The 16,945-nt window shown below is 40.7% G+C and overlaps 1 protein-coding gene across 4 annotated transcripts in view; it reads left to right on the forward strand.

Annotated features, from left to right (window-relative positions):
- Positions 1 to 16,945, forward strand: part of RAB3GAP2 (RAB3 GTPase activating non-catalytic protein subunit 2) — a 279,134-nt gene that overhangs the window by 72,868 nt on the left and 189,321 nt on the right. For all 4 annotated transcript variants that reach the window (XM_029593170.1, XM_029593169.1, XM_029593168.1 and 1 more), the window contains exons 5-7: positions 14,315 to 14,362; positions 14,474 to 14,549; positions 15,569 to 15,670. In XM_029593170.1, the coding sequence (XP_029449030.1) occupies positions 14,315 to 14,362; positions 14,474 to 14,549; positions 15,569 to 15,670 (226 nt within the window). The remainder of the gene's footprint in view (positions 1 to 14,314; positions 14,363 to 14,473; positions 14,550 to 15,568; positions 15,671 to 16,945) is intronic.

Raw genomic sequence — 16,945 nt, forward strand, 5'->3', positions numbered from 1 at the left:
TTTTTTCATGCGATAAAGCTGCCCATTCCTCTTGGTAAAAAGCTTCCAGATGTTTTATACTTTCAGGCCATTCAGGTTTTATATGCTAACCCAGGAGCTAAAATAATAGTCTTTCTGCTTCGTTTCAGCTGACTAGAGGTACCCTATTATTTATTCTGTCAATTGAACCTTTAATACATGCCCTTACAGAAATTCTGAATATTTCCACGGTGTGTAATAAGTTTTCTTTTTTGAATACCTTCTTATTCGCAGATGATATTCCTCTTTTTATCCCCCAGGCAAGGAATCTTCTTCCTCAGATCTTAGACATCTTTTATAATTTTGGCTCCTTTTCGGGTTTAAATTAAATTTGGATAAGTCCAAAGCCTTGGATATCAAGGGACATTTACAAAATTCCTGGCCAGCTTTTCTGCTGTGGTGGATAGAGGACTTGCTTAAATATCCTGGGGTTCGAATTCATAGAGATACTGGTTATGTGGTATCAGGTTAATATTCCTCCGCTTATAAGGGAAATCCAGAAATGTATGACTGGGTGGATGAAGATTCCTTTATCACTCATGGGGCAGATAGCCTTGTTCAAGATGTCTCTTTTCCCTAAGTTACTCTATACTCTACAAATGCTGCCTTTAGTTCTCACTGAAGTGGATCTTAAAGGGCTTCAATGTAGTTGCACACAATTTGGGCTGAATGTAAAGCGAGGGTGTCTTTTTTTTATTAAATTAATGGTACCCTCCAGAGAAGGCGACTGGGGTTTTCATAATTTAAAATATTATAACTTGGCGTGTGCTTTACGGACCTTGGGGGGACTGGCTCCTGAGCAGTCAGTGTTTTGCTGATGTGCCTGCGGAGCAATGTTTTGCTTCTTCTTATGACTTGCAATTTTTATTTCATGCGAGTGCTAAGGATCTCCCCCCCCCCCCTATATTTCGCAGAATATCTTGGTGAAATATATGCAGTTTGCCTGGAAATCTCTTAGACAGAAGTTGTTGCTCTCTTGGAAATTCAATCTGTGGTTCCTCCCTGGGAAAGATAGTATATATTTTATATGGCTCAACACTGCAGGGTATAATACCTTCCATGATTTTATTGATTAACAGCATCACATAATTTATTCTTTTCATTGCTGTCAGGAGCTGTTTGGTTTTGAATCTCCCAATTTTTTTCAATATTTATAAACTTTTAGTTTTATAATAAAAATATGGAGCTCCGTCAGGTGTCCTGTTCTTCGAGTTCGTTTCAAAGATTGTTGTCCTTTTTTCAGGGGAGGAGGCAATCTTTGGCAGGATTATATACATTTCTCCATTCTATCACTTCTTACAAACAGTTTATGATTCTGGCGGGGTTATGGAATTTGGATTTGGGGCTGGATCTAGATGATGATGTTTTTGACTGGCATTGCCGAGTTCTATGAAAATTATCCCCTCGATTTGACTACGAGAATAGTATTTGTGCGTTCTCCATCGGTTAACTATCTCCTCTCACAGAGCTTATCAGATGAAAATTATTTCTTCCACAGGATGCATAAAATGTTCCACAGATATTGCCACTTTGAATGGGCTTTGGGAGTGTCCTCCAATCATAGTTTTTGGGAATCTGTGTTCATATTTTTGTCGGAATTAATAGGGTCTGTGCTTCCTTTGGCAACTTCTTTATGTATCTTGAGAATATTTTCCGATGAGATAACATGTCGCAACTATGATTGTAAATTCCTGATTAAAGGAACATGCGTTGCTAGGAAATGGATCGTATATAAGTGGATACAGACTGAGGCACCATCGTTTGAATTTTGGTTTGCGGAAATGTTGGATCTTTTAAATTTGGACTAAGACCTTGTGGGGATGGAAGAATGCATTTCCCAGGATATGGACCTCCTTTATTAAACGTCTACCAGATTCTCTACAGGAAAGATTTTAGCATTTTATCTCCTCAGATGCAGCCGTTTGATTTGTTTGTCCTTGTGGATTTGCCTTGGGCTCTATTTCAGGGAGAATAGAGGGTGGGGTAGGTTTGAGATTGGAGGTTTTGAAACTAATTGAGACAATTGTCTATTGTTAATATTCCTTGTTTCTCCTATGTTACTGCTATGTGTTGAAAAGTCAATAAAGAAATATATTAAAAAAAAAAAGCCTCCAGATCCTGTAAATTCTTGGGTTGTCTAGCATGAACTGCATGTTTAAGTTCTCCCCAAAGTCTCAATGATATTGAGGTCAGGAGAATGTGATGTCCACTCCAGAACCTTCACTTTCTTTTGCTGCAGCTTCTGAAGGGTTGACTTGGCCTTATGTTTCAGATCATTGCCATGTTGGAAAGTCCAAGTGCGCCCCATGCGCAGCTTCCTGGCTGATGAATGCAAATTCTCCTCCAATATTTTCTGATGAGATGCTGCATTTATCTTGCCATCAATTTTGACTAAATTTCCTATGCCACCTTAGCTTATCACCCCCCTGCCCCAACAGAACAGCAGCAATCCACCTCCATGCTTCACGGTAAGGATGGTGGTCTTCTCTTTATAGTGTTTATGGTTGTGACCATAAAGTTCAGTTTTGGTCTCATCACTCCAAATTATTTTGTTCCAGCAGTTTTGAGGCTTCTCTAGGTGCTGTTTAGCGTATTGTAAGCAGGCTGTTTTGTAGCGTTTGTGCAGCAATGGCTTTTTTTTGGCAATTCTACCATGCAGCCCATTTTTTGTTTAAGTGTCTCCTTATTGTGCATGTCTAAACACCCACACCACTTTGTTTCAGAGAAGCCTGTATTTCAGTACAAGTTGCTTGTGAGTTTCTTTCCATCCTGAAATATTTTCCAGGCAGTTGTATCTGAAATCTTTTAGAACCCATAATTTGTCATAGTTTGTCATGTTGATCAAGAATATGTATGCACCCAACATCAAATAAGGACATAAATTTCTGTTATATAAAACATAGTATGTTCATTAATTGTAGTTATTTAGTCAATCACAAATTTTCTTTAAAATTTATATGATTTATTACAGATACATCTTAACACAGATCACCATATACCATATAACTATTATATCAACATGTTAATTAAACATCTACTGTGGTTCTGACCTAGAATTATGAATAAGAACACATATCTGCCATGGTTTTGACCTAGATTATGAATACTGGCTCAGAATGTGTTAAATAAGAACATGAATGATTTTGTATACTGTTGTGATTTTATTCTGGAATGATGGTATATAAAACGCCTAAATAAATTATGATTTAAAAAACTGGTTTCGACTTTGGCAATATAATTGCGCAATTCAATACTTAATTTCCAATTTAAACATTTTTTTTATTGAATTTTAATATTTTGATTAGATTTTTAAAAATAATTACATTGATGTCAAATATTTTTATTTCATTATAAAACCACTGAAAAATACTTTTTATTGCTCTTGTTACCTCTTTTCAACTGTATGTCAGACATGCAAAATAGTAAAAACTAAAATGTTGCCATTTCATTGAAACATAGAAATGACGGCAGAAGAAGACAAAACGGTCCATCCAGTCTGCCCAGCAAGCTATGCACTTTTTTTTTCCTCTTACTTGTTACGCTTGGCTCTTAGTACCTTTTAGTTCTGTTTCCCTTCCACCCCACCATTAATGTAGAGAGCAGTGTTGGAACTGCATCTAATTGAATATGTAGCTTAGTTAGGGGTAGTAACCGCTTCAATAAGCAAGCTGCACCCATGCTTTTGTTTACTTGACTATGTAATTCAGTCCTTGTTGGTTGGACATGTGTACTGAAATAAGATAATGTTTTATTACCAACAGTAAACAAAATTATTGTTTTCGTATTAATCAGACTGTGTGTTAAAACTTAAGATAAATACTTAAACATTGAAAATAATTTTAGTTTATATAATTGTTATTACTTTTCATAGTACATTTGACCAGAGAATAAATTTATCAAAGAAAAGAGGTGAAGGGGAACAAAAATGTGTCATTGTAACCATGAAAATTAACCAAACTTCAGTAGCTATTCCAAAAAAAAGGTGTGCATAGCAGCATACAATATTCTGTTTCCTTTGGCAATAATTGTTACAGCTTCACATTGAGCAGTTAATTATAATCATCTACCATGATTTTACTTTGGTGAGACAGATGCCCAGTTCTCCATGTTTTATTGGCCCCTGAAGGGAAGGCATTTCAGATGCTGAAATACCAAGTGTTGACTGACTTTTGATTCAGGCACACATCCACCTTTGAAGGACATCCCTTGCCCTTCTTAGGATTATTTGCTGCATTGATTATTTAAAATAAGTGAATCTGTGCTGTATAGATTGTTTTCTACAGCAATTTTTGTTATTAATATTATTGAATTGCTAAGAAAAAAAAGAATTAAAATACAATTTTGAAAGAAATTCGAGTGTTAAAGACAAAACAAATTTCAAGGAAATCTGAAAACATAAAATATCCCTGTATAAATCTTTGTATAGACCACAAATGAGGAACAAATATTAAAGAAAATATAATGAAGAAACATTCCCTGTTACAAAATCATTAGTCCTAAATCCACACTATTAAATGGCTTCCTTGTCCTATAAAAATCTTTCAGATTGGCCAGGATCATAAAAACTAAACTTTGAACCCACCAATTTAAAATGACTCTTGGATGGAAACCTAAGTTGGAAATTTGCACCAGAGTTAGTGTTCTCTACTTTTCTTGAGGAAACTGCTTTCCTCTTAATTATGTAAGCTTAGTCACATCTAGAAAAATTTCCAGTTGCTTACCCAGAAAAGACTTATCTTACAACTTGAAAACCAATTTAAAAATACGATCCCTATCAGTTTTTAAAACAGAAGTGACCAACAAAGTCTGACTAGGGCAATTTCCATCTGTCATGGTTGTGAGCCATTGGGCTATAGTGTGGTTGACTAGCAGATGAACTCATTAGGCCCACACCGGCAACTGATGGACTTCCTCTTTCTGGGACTGGAGCTGACGTTTCACCTATAGCAGCCCTGTTCCCCGCAGGTTGCACCCTTGGAGTCCAGGAGCTGGTAGGGCTTAGACAAAAATACCATACGGAGTGGTCAGACAAAGTTAAAAATTCAAGCAGCAGTCATGGCTGGCAGCAACCATACAGTATCCAGGTCCATGCCAAGGGTCAGGGCGGGCAGCAAACAGTATTTGGGTCCAGACCAAGGATGAGGACAGGCAGCAATCCAGGAACGAACTCAGAATCCAAAGCAGAGGTCAGAACCGGAGAATCAGGCCAAGATGGGCAAGACAGGACACTGGGGAACAAGACAAGGCAAGACAGGAATGAAGAAAGGGAGCAGAACTAGGAGGCAAGCAAGGAAATAGAAACATGCACTGCAAGGCAGGAGGATCTGTTGCTGAGGCAACAGTCTGCTGTCTTGCTGGCATTTAAATAGCTCCAGCATGTGATGTCATTGGGACACGCCATGGGGACTTCCCCGCCATGAGCCCTTTTTCAAGCAGCAATCCAATCACATTAGGCCATGTATAGCAGCTAGCACACTGTATTGAATTAGCCCTCTGCAGCTAAAAGAGAATAATTTTTATTCAAGGAAGTGGAATATCCAAGAAGTATGCAGGTTACCTGAACAGTCGAGGAACAATTCAGATACTGATGCAATAGGTTAAATAGGTCACCACCTCTAATCTATACACCAGTGATTTAGCTACTGTTAAGCATTAAATCAGCTTAATGGCGCTGCCCCATGAACACAAAGGTACCTCACTAAATTTAGCAGAAACAAATTTAAGTTTTTTTATTGCATATCAAAAAGCAATCCTGGTACCTCTGGGAGAAACTGAGTAGTAGTTCCATCTTTACAGAACTACGCCTGTGTGTCTCCTTGTATGTCAGTGAGTGTTGGTTTTTTATAGGTAAAATATACAGTGATCCCTAATAGGAATTCATAAATGGGAGTATCACGTATTAAGTTTCTTGTGTCAAAACAAGATAAATTAAACCTTATGTTTCCCTGTTCCCCCTCCCACCTGGAGGCCCACTTAAAGCCCATGTGCCTACTACTCTGTCAGTCTTCTGTTAGTTCTTTGTCCTGTCAGCTTTTCATCCTCAGGGAGATCTCCAGGACTCTCTCATTTCACTGTGGCCCCTCAATTCGAGACGGTATCCTGTGAGAACATAACCTCGTCCATGTGCTCTTTGTGACCTCATGACCCTCCATCGTATTTGAACAGCTCCAAATGCAGTCCAGATGTCTCCCAGAGTCTTTCCAAGCTAGGGTCAATTTGAGGTTCTCGTGGCCAGAATTTGCAGATTCCCAGAATCCTCTGCTGCTAGGCCTGATCCATAGTCTCTGTTGATTTCAAACTTCAGGCACACACATATCATTTCCATCTTGTGCCACTTTCAAATGGCAAGAGTGGCACACCAAAGCATCAGAGCGGGTGACAGGTATGCGAGGATAGTCCAGGGCAAGTAGGCCTAGAAGTGTATTATAACAACTAACCCTTGGTTTGTATTGGGTGTGTCAAGCAGAGCATGTGTCCCTCTAGATCCTTAAATTAAGTACATGATACTCACATAGATGCAATCAATCTTCAGGTAGCGAAGGGCAGCATTAATGCTGAAATTACACTGAAAATCAGTCAGCTCTGTCGTTGAACTGCAAGTATAACTGCATATCATGACAGTCTTAAGCTTTAGTTTACATTACGTGAGCATAGAAGGACAGTATGAAAAAACTAAACAACTGGCAGAAGGAAGAAATCATTCTTAAAGGGTACAAAGAGAATAATAGGCAGTCTGTTGTAGTGGACAAAGAAAAAAGAAAGACATAGACTAGCATTATAGGAAAAACGTTTGAAATCACATATAGGATTTTCTAAGTCAAAAAACTACATATTAGTGTTAGAACCAGCATAAGGATACAAAGGACAACGAGAAGTTATTATGAAAGAAGGTATAGAAAAGATAGTTGCATATCCCTGCTACAGTGAGCATCATTTATAATGAATGAGTCTCTGCAAGGGGGACAGTCTCATAATAAGCACCAGGGACAGAAATAGAAAGGTGTTGAAGAACATAAGATATGTTCTGGTCATAGGCAGAAATAGATATATAGGTAAACAGAAATTCCACTTTACCAGAAGACATTTGTGAGAGAGTGTAAACAAACTCTAGGTAAATAACCTAACAGGTAGTGTTACAGGAAGAAATGCTCAAAAAGGCAAACAGGGAACTCATAGTAGATGGAGAATAACCAAATTCAATATATTGGGTAAGGTTAGGAGCAGGGGGAATAGAATATAGAAGACCAGCAATGTGAGTACCATAAATGCAGGCTGCAAAAGGAGAAATAAGGGAGAAATAAGAGAAAAGACTTAAGCAGAGGCAACAAGAGTAAGGCAAGCAATAGAATGCTAGAAATAGAACGCATTCGGAAGTTACAAGTAGCTGCATTCCTTACAGCAAACAGAACAGCATGTATTGGACATATGCTGGTGGAGCAGAATCATGCCTCCCTCTTGAACATTGAATCACCACTGAGACAACAAAGTACACAACAGGGAAGGGAGGATCCAGAGAAAAGGACAGGTGGTCGAAGAGTAAGGAATTCAAGGGGACATTTGATCCACACCAAGACAGATCACTCTCTAAAAGGGCAAGCAGTGGAACAGGGTAATTGGTTAATGTGATCAAACGAACTTTCATAGATAAAGGTAAAAGAGAATATATCAAATAATCATTAACTGAAAAATGCAACAATCATCAGCTGGAAAATGCAACAAAACACGTGGAATGTAGGGAATAATAAAAACTGAATTAATTCAGATTGTGTCATTAACTTGAAAATCTACATAATAGCATCTGCAAATAGGTACATAACTAGATATTAACTAAGCGTAACATGAAAATAATTTTATGACAATCAGTTATCACATGTCAAAGGTACATTGCTTCAGAAAACAAAGGAAACCAGATTCTAGGTAAGGCCACTCCCATAGAACAAGAAAAAACATGAAGAAAAGATCAAGTATAAATTGTAAGCATTTCAGTCCATATAATGCAGGGTGCAAGATGATTTCTGAAATCAATGACACATGGCATATCCAGTTCTCTCAATATGATGCATTTTTTACATCAGAGCATAGTCTCTTAACTCATTAACGGGCCGATACAGTAAGGTGCGGTAGAAAGAGGTGCGTTAGTGCCCGGTGCACCTGCGTTTGCCGCACGCACAGTTTGGATCACCTACCGCTCGATAATGTATTTAAATGGCATGCAAATGCAAGCCGCGTTCAACATGCGTCCATGAAGCGCAATCCATTTTACTGTATAGGCGCTATACAGCGCCTATACAGTATCCTGGGTGCGCTGGTACCTGTCATTTCAAATGACGTTTGAAATGACAGGTACCAGGAAGTGGATGGTTCTCCTACAGACCCCGCTGCCTTGAGCGCCCGGCGCCAGCAAGCCCCAGCAGCCGGCGATCAGAGGCAGGGAGCGCAACAAAACACCCTCCTTCGGATGGACAAGAGAGACGAAATTTCACAGTCCCAAACTAAACCAACCCAATCCAAGCCAAGCCCCAGCAGAGAGAGACGAAATTTCACAGTCCCAAACCAACCCAATCCAAACCCACCAACCCAATCCACAGAAAAAAAATGCTTCTCGCACTTAGCCGCCCAGTCCCAAACCAACCCAATCCACAGAAAAAAAATGCTTCTCGCACTTAGCCGCCCAGTCCCAAACCAACCCAATCCACAGAAAAAAAAAAATGCTTCTCGCACTTAGCCGCCCAGTCCCAAACCAACCCAATCCACAGAAAAAAAATGCTTCTCGCACTTAGCCGCCCAGTCCCAAACCAACCCAATCCACAGAAAAAAAAATGCTTCTCGCACTTAGCCACACAGTCCCAAACCAACCCAATCCACAGAAAAAAAATGCTTCTCGCACTTAGCCGCCCAGTCCCAAACCAACCCAATCCACAGAAAAAAATGCTTCTCACACTTAGCTGCCCAATCCCGAACCAAACCAACCCAATCAAAGCCCCAGCAGAGAGAGATGAAATTTCACAGTCCCAAACACTTTCCCCCAGCCCCCGCTCACCTGCGCTGGCCGCGGCCATGCAAGCCCCCAGCAGCAGCAGTAGAAGTAGAAGGGCGGCGAGAGAGAGCGGCTTCAGCAGCCCCGCCGGCAAAGGTGAATACGTGCACGCCTGTAGGTCCAATATGGGTGCTCAAGGCAGCGAAGGCGCATGTGCGCACACGCCGTGACCTGAGAAGGTTCTTCTTCATCTAATTCTCTTACAGTGAAGTCCAGCCGTTCAGAGAATATATACCAGGACCTTTCCTCTCAGAGGCACAGAGGGACTCCCCACCACCACCGAGCCACCATCTTCATTATTGGGTTCCTGGATTAATGGGAATTTCCTTTGATCCACTACTGGAGCCTCCAGAACATGCCTCTTCTCCAGAAGACTTTTCTTACTCAAATTGTTTGAAAATGTGGGAAAAAATGCTTGGAGTAAATGTGCGCAAAGCTAAAGAGCTTCATGCAGAGGTCTTTGGTCTTTTCCAAATTTTGGACGCTCCAGCAGCTAATTTGATACACAGTATCCTACAACAGCTACAAATGAGAATCTGTGAAAACCCTGTCTCTTGTGCACCAATGGCAAGAAAGCTGGACCTCTAGAATGCAGAAATCCCTGGAATTTGGATTACTCCAATTACCTAATTAAGCCATTGTTGTTGAATCTGCCCTGAAAAAAGTAAAGAAAACAAGAATATATTCCAATATACCACTAGGAAATGATCCCAGATTGCTTGACAATTTTGAGAAGAAAGTTTTTTAGAGTTCCATGCTAAGTGCACAGATTGCTTCTCCCCAGTTCTATGCAATGCAATACTTGCATGATTATACAAAAGCTGAAACCTTTCCTTCATCCTACTGAAGGCTAAAATTGCTATCTGCAGCCGCTTCTAGGTTCTGAAGAGTGCATAAGTCATCTTCTTCGATGAATCTTATGAATCATTTGATATCACATACTGCAACAGCTTCTACCAGGGCACAAAGCATCGCCTGTTTGAGGGGCCAGTAGCCTATCCAATGACATTCATGACAAATTTGCAGATGTTTCTTATCTAGGAGAACACCTTTTTGGATAGAAGCTCAGAGAAACGGTCACTCAGATAAAAGAGTAAATGTAAACATCCAATCCTTCTCAGCAGAACCTGAATAACAGTCTTCTTTGAGTTGCGATACATGTTCCCGCCTCTTCTGGCTCAACAACAACTTCTGGCTCATACTCGACAGCTTGAATGCTGTCACCTAAAGCAACAGAACAAGTCCAGGCCGAGTATGGACCAAGTTTTTGATCATAAGTCCACTAACCACCCTCTCCAGTTGTGTGGGAAGAATCTAGATCTTTCTGGAGGAGTGGCACAAGATAACCAAAAATTCAAGATCATGGAAGCTGGACACTGCATTTCTCCTGGTTACCATCTCTTCCTCATTGTTTGTCAGTCTGGATCCCTCACTTGATACAATTCCATCTTGAAGTGGAATCACTTCTTCAGCAGAGGGCAATAGAGAGTGTCCCTGTGCGTCAAAATGGACAGGGATTATATTCCTGATACTTCCTCCTCCCTAAAAATTCTGGGGGACTGTTACTCATTCTGGATCTGAAAAACGTGAACAAGCACCTAGTCTGAGAGAAACTCAAAATGAATTCTCTCAACATGATTCTTCCCTACACCCAGAAGGAGGAATGGATGTGTGCTCTCGATCTGAAAGATGCATATGCCCACATACTCAACTATCCCACCCTCTAGCATCATCTGTGCTTCAGGATAGACTCTTCCTATTACCGATACAAATTACTCCTCTTCGGACTGTCAGCAGCTCTGATGGTTTTCACCAAGTGCCTGGCTGTAGAAGCAGCGCACTTATGACATCAAGTAATCCATCTTTCCATACCAAGATCATTGGCAAGTCATGGCCAACTCCCAGGAGGGAGTTGTGTCAAGTGAGGGATCCAGAATATGGTAACTTTTGCCTGGAAAAGTTAATTCAACTTCTATAAAACTTGGGATTTCTGGTGAATTTTGAGAAGTCTAATCTAGTGCTGACCCAGAAATTAAAATTTATTGGAGAATGGATAGATTTGCTGCAGGAGAGAGCTTTTCTTCCATCAGAATGAGTGTGCACTCTGAAATCGCTCGTTCACAAATTGCCTTCACAGGGCAGTTTTGGATATTTTAATCCCATGTTTGGAACATGTGGGAATGTAGTTTACTGCTGCTGCTGGTATTCGATCTACACCTCATGTATTCCATGTATTCCAGTTTCTTGAATATTTTCATTTTATAGCATCTGGACATAATCTTTGGATATTTTTTCCTATGTGTTTAAAGTAGCAGTTCTTTTAGAAGTGTTTTGACTGCTGTCAATAGCGTGTAACAACATTCAATAATATGATGCAAGTCATTTGTTTTACTTTTTCATGGATTATCTCATTTACATTGTATTGAAATTGACCATGTTTTGGAAAGCAAAGCTTCCATTTAGGCTTTTATTGCTTTTAGTTGCATGCTCTCTTCTAACCATTAAAATGGGTGTAGTTTGTGTTCCTCTGCATATCATCTCTGTGTTGGCCTTGCTATTTCCTCTTCCCAGGGCTGGTGCTAGCATTTTTGCTGCTCTGTGCGAAAAATTGCTGTCCTGCCCCTCCGACCCCCCCCCCCCCTTCCCGTTCTGTTTTTGTTTTTTAAAACACTAAATTTTTGTTTTCCCCAATAGCCAACACACAATAGAAACCATCAATCTCGCGCTCCATTCCGGGCCCCCTTTCGCCACTGTTCCCTCCGACTATGCAAACTGTCAAAATTGACACACTCCCTTGAACCTATTTTATCCCATGTACAGGTCAAAAATTTCTAAATTGTATAGGAATGATCCCCCGGTGTTCCTTCCCCCATGTACTGGTACATAAAATTGATGCTGGCTGGTCCCTGTAGCCGGCAGCAGTTTGTTGTACAGAAAAACATGCACTGCTGTGGTGCCACCCAGAAAACCTGCAAAAAAAAAAAAAAAAAAGACACTTGGATCCTATATAGCATTAGGTCTATTGTAATGTGTGTTAGATGTTGGTTTGGCACTTGGACAGCCTTGAGAAAACAGATTTACAGCAATAGTAAAACTCCCATGCCAGAACAGTACTAACGGCAAGCACTCAAAACAGGAACAACCCAGTATATGAAAAGGCAAATATTATACCAGGCTCTAAAGCACCTTCTATTAGGAAAGCAGGACAAATCAGTTTGCTCTAAATTCCTACATAGAAACTACATGCTAGCAGAATACCTTACACATGCAGAACACAGATTTTCACCAAAAATAGAATAAAAAGACTTTAAAATACAAATAGAAATGAATAGACTGAAACGGAACTGGAAACTACAACAGCCTTGACTCTGTATGCAATGAAGCAATGGAAAAACAGAAACATCATCAGTCCTCATAAATCATCAAACAAAATCAAGAAATATATATTGATTATAATGAGCCATACTAATTAAAAGAATATTGCCAAACATGACAAATAGAATAACATCCAATAATTAAGAACTTGTATAATGTTTTAAAAATTTCCAAACAGCAATAAAATATTTCAGAATAGCAGACGCATCAAACACCCAAATATTAAAACAAGAAGGGGAAAAAAATCACCTTCTTCCTGTATCTGAAAACTTTTGATTTCCAGTCACCCTGATGGATTAGTGGGGGTAGTGTACATTTTTCACCCCCCCCCCAATAAGGCAGGCTTCCATTCACACATACAAAAAGGCACATTCCCCCCAGGCAGGCTCCCATTCTTTTTTATTTATTTATTTATTTCTTTCTTTATTTATTTCTTTATTTGTGCGGTTTTCCAATATATTTTGAAGAAAACAATCTTGAGCCGTAAAGGAAAAGAAGAAAAAGAAAAACATACAAATAATAGAAAATAAGGAATACAATCATTCTTCAGTTCCATAATCCACAATGATGGATCCAATATCACAATTTCAAAGAAACTCGTAAGGGGAAGTAAGGAAAAAGAAAAGGCAGCGCTAATATAGCAGATTATGCAATTTAAGGATACTCATCCTTCTAAAGGAGGAACAGGCTAAGATAATGCATTCCCCACAGGCTGCAAGACCAGTTTATCACTGAGGAAGAAGTCTAATTGAGAGGGAGTTAGAAAAACATACAGGCTCCCATTCTAACACACACTACCATCCTTTCCAGGCAGTCTCCCATTCTCACACACACACATACATACTCACATTCACAACCGACACTCACTCAAGGCAGGCAGGATCCACGGGTCTCTCTTCCTTCTCTTCAACTACTAGTGCTACTACTACTGCTGCTGCTACCCAGAGAGCAGCATGTGTTGGAAAACTATAGGAGTCTTTTCTGCAGCTCCTCCTTGTGCCAGCCTGCCCAGTGCTATTTAACATTTGTGGTGTTAGTACGTCCTGTATGTTCATCTCGCGATACACGAGATGAGCATACCGGAAGTACTAGCACTGCGAGTGTTCAGTTACCGCAGGGCCAGCTGGCACTCAAGGAAGAGGCACAGAACGGCTCCCACTTCTTCAGGCAGAGTGTGGTGCGGGTCTTTCCCTTCTGCTGTTGATGGGATGAGTTCCACTGGCGACCGCATGGGCCTCTTCCGCCGCCAGTGGGAAGGGGTCCATCGGCGACCCACGAGCCTCTCACTGCTCCATTTGGTGGGCCCCTTCCTCCGCAGCAGTCACCCTCCCAGGTGTGCCGCCCTGTGCAATTGAACGGTTTATACACCTGGTAATGCCGGGCCTGCCTCCTCCCCCCCCCAGTCTCCTAAAAATATTGTTCTTTGTTTGGGTTAGTGCCTTTGACAGCCTGGAGAATGGCCAAGTTTAATGTTCCTGACAAACAAGATTAACTTAAACAGTTTATTACCTTGAATTGTTACCGTACTATGATGGCACAAGATTAATTTGTAATCTATACCACCCATATTTATCATTATCGTGCCCTTCTGTAAACCGTTGTGATGGTTATCTAACTTAACGGCGGTATAGAAAAGTTTTAAAATAAATAAATAAAATAATGTGAGGCTTTCGAAACAGTTTGTTTTAAATGTAAGAACCTATCACGTAAGCTGTGTGACAGCAAGGCTGATTAGAGATAAGCTCTGCTCCACTGACATTCTTTAAAAATTCATTAATAGGTTCTGTTGTATTAGTGCCTGATTGATCGTTATTAAGAGTAGTAATCAACTGTAGTGATCTAAAACTGTTTGATTGTTACATCTGCATTTTGTGTTGCTTTCAGGGAATGTGTAAGCAGTGCCCTGTGCATTCCATTGGCAAGTCAAAAGAGGTAAGCACAGTAAATCTGTGTTTTTTTTGGAAAAATTGGGTTGATGAATTGTTCCTGTGCAGCATAAAGTACCTATCTGATGTCTTAAGCATTTTGTTTTGTGTGGGACAGGAGTTCTACGGGGCGCCCTGACTGGACTTGCATTGTGGTTGGTTTTACCTCTGGCTGTGTGCGCTTTTACACTGAGGTTTGTTGCTACTTATTTTCAGTTCTTCGAATTAAAAAAAAAAAAAAAAAAAAAAGAGGTGATAGGTTAGCAAAGGATTATTTCTTCAGACTTGGAACCCATCACTGTACCTTTTAGTTATATATAGGTTAAACTGCAGAAAAAAAGAAGGGGTATTGGGACCGGTGTCTTGACTTGGTACACAGAAGATTTAAGTTTTGGGTTTCTATCTATCAAAGGCACTGAGGGTTATGGTGCACCGTATACATTCAGGCCTCTCTTGGAAGGAGGGTGACTACATTGCTGACAGAATTCAGCTTTTAGCCTTTGATTAGCAGAGGAGATCAATTCATATAGTGCAAATTACAGGGAAGGTAAAGGGTGAATTACAATAGGAATAATCAAGAGGTATCCTTATAAATTTACCATAGTGTGGTTTGTTTTTTGTTTTAACTATGCATTTCCTCACAACTATGCAAGGCGTCTGACTGTGATCTGTCAAAATAAAACAGGCGCCTGCAGGTCAAGCCCTGTCACCTGCATCTTTAGTAACAGTTTGGAATCCGACCTAGAGACTACGTTGTGGTACATTAGATGTGCTGTGCAGTACATCTGTCTTGTACATTTTACTTTTCACAATGTCTCGACTGCCATGTTTTCCCATTCCTTTAGAAAGATATCAGCTTTCCTCTAGGCTATGGTTCTCCTCCCTAGTCACATACATGGCCTTGTTTGTATTAAATGGTTCTAAGGTGCTCAAAGGCTATGTGCTTAAATCCTTAATCCTCCGATGACATCTCTTGACATCGCTGTGTTTGGTGAGTGCCCTAGTGAAGCTGAACAAACCTTAAGTTATTGGGCTCCCATGTCTGACCTGCCAGATCTTTAGTCCAAACTGAACTTATTTGCTTTTATAATCACCAACGAATTCAGGGTTAATTTTGTTCCTGAAGACACCAAGTGTTGCAAAAGGCTAGTCATTGCATGTTTTCTAAATTGCTATTATCAGTTTGTCAAACCTGGTAGGTTTTGCTTTCTAGAATGGCGTGCTGTTACTGGCTCAGCTTTTAAATGAAGACCCTGTTCTCCAGCTTAAGTGCAGAACCTATGAGATCCCACGGCATCCTGGAGTCACAGAACAGGTGTTGTAGCAGATTTAATTTTTGTTTTGTACAGCAAGTGCCATTATGTTGAAGTTTGTCCTCACTGTTAGAATACAGCATGAGTCATTTGTATATTAATCCTTTCTGCCTTTTTTAGCTATTTGACAGCTGGCAAATTAAAAAAAAAACAACAAAAAAAACCCCCTACAGAAACAGCCACAGCAGCTATTAAAGCATTACACTGAAATGTGTCGTCATTGCCAGTCACCTATGGAATTAGTTGCAATATTTTTTTGGAGCACACTTAATATCTATGCAAAGAAGGATCCCCCATCCGTCTTCTGCCATTGAATAAATGCTAGGAATGTTTCCCTCTGTTATATCTAGGGCTTTATGCACTCTTTTGAATTTATTTCTTGTTCTATATACATGGTTTTAGTGTATTTTTCTGGGCGCCTATTCTGCAAGTTAGAAAATATATAAATGCTATAGATCAGGGGTCAGGAACCTATGGTTCGGGAGCCAGATATGGCTCTTTTGATGGCTGCATCTGGCTCGCAGACAAATCTTTAATAAAAAAGTAAAAATCTAACAAAATCCCCCACCCTCCTGACACCCCCCAAGACCTCCAAAATTAATTTACTACAACTACTACACCCTCCTGACTCCCCCAAGACCTGCCAAAAGTCCCTGGTGGTCCAGCGGGGGTCCAGGAGCGATCCGGGAGCGATCTCCTGGACTTGGGCTGTCGGCTGCCAGTAGTCAAAATGGCGCCGACGGCCCTTTGCCCTCACTATGTCACTGGGGTCGACCAATGGCGGCGGTAGCCCCTGTGACATAGTAAGGGCAAAGGGCCGTCGGCTGCCAGTAATCAAAATGGCGTCGACGGCCCTTTGCCCTTACTATGTCACAGGGGCTACCACCGCCATTGGTCGACCCCAGTGACATAGTGAGGGCAAAGGGCTGTTGGCGCCATTTTGACTACTGGCAGCCGACAGCCCAAGTCCAGGAGATCGCTCCTGGATCCCACCTGGACCACCAGGGACTTTTGGCAGGTCTTGGGGGGGGGGGGGGGGGGGGGGATGGGGGGTTGTAGTAAATTAATTTGGCAGGTCTTGGGGGCGTCAGGAGAGTAGGGGGTTATAGTAAATTAATTTGGTAGGTCTTGGGGGAGTCAGGAGGGTGGGGGGTTGTAGTTAGTATGGCTCTCACGGAATTACATTTTAAAATATGTGGCGCTCATGGCTCTCTCAGCCAAAAAGGTTCCTGACCCCTGCTATAGATGAAAGTGCAGTCTTCTCTGCTGTTTTAATA

This window comes from Rhinatrema bivittatum, chromosome 3 (genome assembly GCF_901001135.1).
Source record: "Rhinatrema bivittatum chromosome 3, aRhiBiv1.1, whole genome shotgun sequence".
Lineage (NCBI taxonomy): Eukaryota > Metazoa > Chordata > Amphibia > Gymnophiona > Rhinatrematidae > Rhinatrema > Rhinatrema bivittatum.